Source organism: Branchiostoma floridae, chromosome 5 (genome assembly GCF_000003815.2).
Source record: "Branchiostoma floridae strain S238N-H82 chromosome 5, Bfl_VNyyK, whole genome shotgun sequence".
In the NCBI taxonomy this organism is placed as follows: Eukaryota; Metazoa; Chordata; class Leptocardii; order Amphioxiformes; family Branchiostomatidae; genus Branchiostoma; species Branchiostoma floridae.
Window position 1 is genome coordinate 13,390,788 of NC_049983.1, and position 6,849 is coordinate 13,397,636.

Sequence of the window (6,849 nt, forward strand, 5' to 3'; positions counted from 1 at the left end):
TCCAAAGGACCGTGTACAAAAAGGCACCAAGTCTGACGTCATCTACAGACTTAAGTGTGAAGGTCCACAGTGCAACGACACCTACATTGGAGAAACCAGTCAACCACTGAAGGCAAGGTACAAACAACACTGCAGGGCTACAGCAAGTGGATACTCTTCTGCCATCTACCACCACACTCAGCTACACCAAGGACATTCCTTCAGACTGGATACTACAGACATTCTTGACCGCGAACCACGGTGGTACGAACGGGGTGTCAAGGAGGCCATTTACGAGCGGATCTACAACCCCACCTTAAACCGGAAGGGAGGACTGCGCGTAGAACTTTCCAGTACATGGGACCCCGCCTTGCACCACAAAGGACAATAGTTTTTTCCTATGGTATTGTCTGACCATAGGAACTTAATCCTAACATGATTTACATTTGTGTAACCTTTTGCATATGATCCTAACAATTTAGTGGTTAAACCAGTTTTTCTAGTTAGCTGTACTGGTATTGAATTGTTCTGACTAGTTCATTCTGCTTTTGCTGAAGAAGAGTGATGGATGTCATTCGAAACGTCCGGAAGTAAATATCCGTTTTTTATCCAGTTGTAGAGATTGAATTGTATTTGAACATCGCCACTCCTGTTTCATCACAACTCCTTCATGAAAAGAGTTAAAGGAGATATCAGCCCTTTGGTTATGACTGATAACAGTGCTTGCATCTTAGTCACGTGACTGCAAGATTTACAAAAATGTCAAAACACTCTACCCACAAAAATAACAAGACATAGTGTCTAGCGATATTGCTGTTTAGATGGCAATATGAAATAAGGTTGACTACCTTAAACTGTAGCACATATCCCTCTGACACTATGAGAGGCATCGTGGTGATGGTGTTGGATGTTCCATCTGACTGCTGATTGGTCCAAGTAATCAGCCCGCCAACATTTCCACACGTCTCATCTGAGACTGCTCCATTTGGCCAGAACTCCCATAATGCATCATTGGGATGGAATTCAAAAGTTTCCCAGATGCTGCTGGGATTGATGTCTGCTCCACCCACCATGATGTCATCAAGGGCCCACTCAGCCATAGGGTCATCTACATGTGTACATTTGAACAGAATGGGGCACAGTCAGCTATAAAATCATGACCTTCACACTCAGATAGCGACATCAGTGAGCCAAAGCCCTGATGGTTATCAAATGAACTTAACAGTTCCCAAAGCAGGGCTCAAAGTTTACTCCAAGGCCTGTGAAAGGGAGCAAAAGCTGTAATGGTCCTACTCCTACTCCTACTCACTCAATCAATCGTTGTGCAACAAGTCACTCAATCAATCGTTGTGCAACAAGTAGTTTCTGTCAAGGAATATTAGACCTGAAAAGCCTTAGAAAAAAATACTTAGAAAAAAAGGGATTCTAGTAATCAGATAGCCAAGGACATTTTTGTTTGATTTTGTCTAGTTCTAACAAAGACAGCAATTTTTTTCAGATCTAAGAATGTACACAGTGTAAGTTCACCAGTCATCCTTACCTATGGACACATGCTGGTTCCTCCTGCCGACTGGCTGCCACCACCTGAGCCGGGTGCTGGCTGTCCTGGCTTCAGGCGGCAGAGTGATGTAGTCCTGCTGGGGGCTGGTGTAGTGTTCATGGTCAAGTTCATGTAACAGGATCCATGTTATTCCTGGACAACATCAAGAAATGGTGTTAGTAGTGATTACAATTTAGAGCTTTCAATTACACAAAGTTCAAAAGATTTGTACAGGACCATAGGTGGCTACATGTTTCAGACAGTTTGAGAATCACAGATGCATTTTATTCAGAGAGGCAATAAGAGAAGAAACCACCATTATACATGTACATACCACCATCCAAAGAATACTGTAAGAGCACACTTTCTTCCCTGGCTCTGGGTTTTCTGCACTCTGCTGTGTCATCTTCACTGCCAATTTGGGCATGATACTGAAGAAACCTGGAAGATACAAGGCATAATTTCAGTGCAAAATCAAAATATGTCAGGAACTCATTCTGAGTTTTGCTAAAATGATGCCCTCAAAGATTCTGCCTCCTCAAGAAATCAGACAAAAAGTAGCAGTGGATTATTTCATATACAGTTTCACATAACAGCAGTACTCACGTTGACCCACGCAGGTCCATATCTCTGGTGACCGCCTGTCTCAGACCAGGTCCACTGAAGTACAGCCCATCTCCATCGGCCAGCACACCACAGCCCTGTCCTGGCTGACCACCCTCCACGAACAGCCACTGGTCACTCAGCAACACTCCATGGTGGAAACTTTCTTTCATTGATGTCTGAGGGAAAGATTACATAAGCAACAAATTTAAACATCTACGAGATGATAGCCAGCTCTTCATAGGGCTTTACATAAATACAGAATGTAGATGCTGAACAAAGTGAATGATGACAACAACAACATTCACAAACAATTGAAAACTTAAAGATACAATCAAACCATTACTGACCAGAGGAGGTGCTATTGGTTTGCACGAGTCTCCAGTGTAGCCTTCATCACAGATGCATGATGGGTAACGGCACTGCCCATGTCCGTGACACATGGCTGGACAGGATGGGCCGATGTACACATCATCCAAGGCCCAGAGGTTCATGGGATTGCTGTCCTCCCGTTCCTGGTACCAGCGCAGTCGGATCGACCTTGAAATGACAGATTATTAAAGATTACTAGTATTTACTAAATCTTATCATTTTTTAAAATTGAACCATTAATCAAGTATATCAATCAAGATCACACTGCACTTATATACTATATATTGAATAACTATTCCAAGACATAAGCTTTTCCATGAGCCTTGTACAAACCATGATGTGGTGCTGATCACCATAATAAGCATCTATGAAAATAACGATGCTTTCCACTGATGGAAATTTAGTATTAAGGCTACTTTAGATATGTTAACACTAAAACATAAAGTCCACTTACTTGGACAGCAGATAGTCAGGTATGGGGATGGTGATCCTCTGCCAGCCATCGGTACTGTAGTACACAGAGGGCTGGCTCACTCCCTCAGGGCATTGTGGGTTAGAGGGAAGGCACTGGGGAACAAGGTGAGCCCAGCTGACTCCGTAGTCTGTAGAGTACAGCAGGTGTACAGGGTGGACGGCATACTCCCAGCTTGCATTGCAGCCCAAAGAAATCTATGATCATGAGGAAAAGAACGATGAATACCTAACATGCATTAAAAAAATATAAATGGTACATTCAGTTAATTTCAAAACATCAAAGTAATCAAGCAATAGTCAACTTGAAAAAACAACCAGATAGCGGGGGGGGGCCCATACTTCGACACCCGTTTTTAAGTGGATGCGCATGGCTTTTGTCAATGGACATTTACCAGTGAACTCATCAACAACAAGTTAAGATCTTGTATACATCCATATAACTGTTATTGAAGCTGTACAGATATATATGTCAATTGAACAGCAGCGTTCCGCACTATACTTTGACAGCGCACAAAACTTACGGCAGGTTTTCGGCTTGCGTCCTAGCAGAACGTTCCAACACAAAAAAGGGGTCCAAACTCCGACATAGTAACAACCAGACCATCGCCGTGCATTTTTAAACAACTTATGCAAATAGAATAGGACTAAAAGTCTTCATTATAATTTTTTTGTACCAAATATGGGTCATATTTTGTATTACGCGACTTATTCAAATACGGTGTGTTAAAACGTTTACCTCTCACGGTGAGACCAACTTGCAGCAAAACGGCAGCGCATTGTTACGTTAGACTGTGATGGCATTTTCGCTTTTCGGCTTCCTTGATTGCCTTTTCATCCTGTCTTTTGGCAGCAGTAATGGCTACAGGATTTTTTAGTCGGTAGGGATCGATTTTTCTTGAATGTTTGTCGCTCGACGGACGGGTTGACTGAGTTCAACGTGTTGAGCATCGCTCGCCCGCCTTCGTGCGTGATAGTAAAATGGCGGGGCCCCGACTGCGTGAACATTGTGGCATCATTTTAGCTCCGTTTATCCAACCCAGTTAAAGGCAGAACAGAACACAGGTATTATTTTTAGGAAGGCTAATAAACATCATTTCTATGTGTGGTGGTATTTTTTCACATGTCGTATTTTGCGAAGAATAATTCAAGAGTTTCCCGGGCCATGGTCTCGATACGTTCGCTCGTCAACTTGCACGGAAGGCGTCAAACTTGAGCAAGTTTTTCAATCGTTATCTGTGGGACTTGCTAACTTCGACACATACCCCGTCTTTGTAGTTATTTACAACAAGGTTTAGTCTACAGCTAGTGTACTTCTCATGTGCAGGCATCTATGCATTTCTCCGCAACAATGATTTTTAAAACCTGTCGAAATTTGGACCCCTGTCGAAGTATGGCCCCCTCCCGTTACTGATTAAATGGTTCACCTTGAATTGAACCATACTCCCCGGTTCAGGGATGATGTCATGAGTTGTCACAGAAACATTCTCTGATGGCATGTGGCCACAAATGAGCACATTGTTCCCTGATCCACAGAAGTCTCCAAGGTCGGTGTTGTCATAGAACAGCCAGTGGTGTTTCATGGAACCCTAGCACATGAATAAACAGGGACATGATTTAACAACATAATGCTTAGCAAGGAACAATATCTGCAAAAAAAAGACTGCAAGAAGAAAAAGGCTTCAACAATATTAAAAGTGATACCCTGGGTGCCAGACAGGACCAGGTAGCCAGTCAGTTTATTTGGCAGACCAAGAAAGTCTGCCCACCAATTTAAAAGTATTGCTCCGGGGAGTTAAAGCCCAAAAGCTGACAAAACTCCCTTAGGCTCAATCTAACCGGAGCTCTAAATCAGATTGGTGGGCAGACTGCATTGAGCCGCTTAAGAAACCACCTGCCGCCCATGGGTATCGCCTGATTCCAGGGTACCAAAGTCATTGCACAAATATATTCTTCTCTTAACAACATTTTAATTTAAACCTACAAAAAATCACCTTGTTGAAATTGTCTTTAAGCTGGTTATGATAAGGCTCTGTTCCTGATATGAAGACATTGTCGATTGCCCAGTCATTCTGGCCGTATCCTCCATGCTGTAACTGTCGCCATCGCAGCCTGGTGGCGTTATACTGTGCACCAGGAGGCAGGCTCACTGAGATAAAACTGTGTGAAAAACTCCAAGTCAGAGGACTGCATCATGAACCATGGTCATACAAAATTTGAACGCCTAAGCTTTTCAGTAAATTCAGTTCAGTTCATCCTCAAAGTACCACAAACGATGCTGTCAGTAAGTCATAACCTAAAACAATATCCTTTTTATAATAGTGTTAACATAAAGAACAACACATGCAGACAGTGCCAGACAATATCAAAGAGGGATCATAAAGTACAGTAACTTCTTACAGAGCATTTTTTCTATGATCATGGTAGCCATCCACACAGACAGGCCTCTGATTGGAATATAAAGCTCTGGCATCTGACTGGTCATGTAACGTTATATACTTGTACTCATTATTCTAAAGTCCTCCCACCTTGGTGTCTTGTACTGATCAAAGAAGAGCTCAGACAGGATGTGCCAGGTGATGCCCCCGTTGGTGGAGAACTCCAGGAACACACTCTGGTTCCTGCTATGTGGGGGGCTCAGGCAGCCGTACAGGAAATGGAACTGGATGTACTGAGCAGAGGTCAGGTCAAGGTCAACCGTCTCCAACTGCCTGGTGCAGCTCTGAAAATCAAGAAAAAATTGGTGGTCATTGGTGGAGAATACGAACAACAAGTTGAGACTTCAAAATTAAACAACAAAAATCATCATAAAGTACTGGCACACCTTTGCCAGAAAGTTCTGTTGAAAACTGTCTGACAAAAAATTTTGTTCAACAAATCAAAATGCAGAATTTCAAAAAGTTCCAACTTTTCTCCCCTCATGCAAAGTTTGACCCCTCATGCGCACCCGTCCTTTACAAAAAAAAAGAATATTTAAAGACATCCTTCCAATAAGAAAGTATTGAAGATGGCAATGTAACACTGTTACGAAACAAAGCCCAACCTTGTAGAAGTGCAGGGCCTGTCCTGAGGCTACCACCCCACAGTGCTGACTGAGCTGACCTCCGTTGACCCTGTGCCAGCGTGTGGGTAAGGGTGGTGTGGTGAAGGTGTCCTTCAGGTGACGTGGCAGAGTGTGCACACCTACATCACAGTGCTCCCCCCTCCATCCTGGGTCACAGCTACACACAACATCAATCAGAGGGTAGTGTTCAGAAAGCTTTGGATGCTTTATTAGTCCAAAGCAAGTTCATCCTTTTTGACACATTAAGCTGCATTGTGTTGAAGGTTCAAATTCAAGTGAATAAAATTGTAACGGGGGCTGCCCTAAGACGGTCCCCGTCGTAAGACGGAACGGATTTTTTGCTGATCTTATTATCTATAAGTACACCGTGTTTGTTGCCACTGACTATGTTGATTACAATGGTAAATAAACCAAGTCCATGCACACAGCTTTAATTTGCATTCCAAGTATACTTTAACATATTTACTTCATGTTTTTTTTAAAAACAGAATTCTAACAGTAATGTTGACAGTGCTGAATCACTGCGGTCACCGGCCTCTGCGTATTGGCGGCTCGTGTCGCTAACTATACGAACTCTTTCAAGCAGTCACACAACTGCCATGATACACATAAATAAAGCTCCATAAAGCACTATGAATATGGGTCTTCAAATGTCTGTTGAGTAGAAAAGCAACCAAAAAGAAGCGACATAAACATTGCCACCATTGTACTCCCAAGGGAGTGTGGCCGTGAAGGTGACAGACTAGAGTACGCTCCAAAGATTTATTTTACTGTAACAAATGATTCGTGCTGTCTATGAAAATAAGACTGAAGAGAGAGA

General features: G+C 42.8%; 1 protein-coding gene across 1 annotated transcript in view; it reads right to left on the reverse strand.

The window, feature by feature from the left end:
- LOC118415713 (reelin-like) overlaps positions 1-6,849 on the reverse strand; it is a 46,322-nt gene that overhangs the window by 4,774 nt on the left and 34,699 nt on the right. The window contains exons 50-59 of the mRNA XM_035820465.1: positions 6,009-6,186; positions 5,494-5,687; positions 4,960-5,125; positions 4,393-4,554; positions 2,949-3,163; positions 2,473-2,662; positions 2,126-2,301; positions 1,854-1,960; positions 1,520-1,672; positions 828-1,087 (exon numbers count right to left, since the gene is read on the reverse strand). Coding sequence (XP_035676358.1) covers positions 828-1,087; positions 1,520-1,672; positions 1,854-1,960; positions 2,126-2,301; positions 2,473-2,662; positions 2,949-3,163; positions 4,393-4,554; positions 4,960-5,125; positions 5,494-5,687; positions 6,009-6,186 — 1,801 coding nt within the window. The remainder of the gene's footprint in view (positions 1-827; positions 1,088-1,519; positions 1,673-1,853; positions 1,961-2,125; positions 2,302-2,472; positions 2,663-2,948; positions 3,164-4,392; positions 4,555-4,959; positions 5,126-5,493; positions 5,688-6,008; positions 6,187-6,849) is intronic.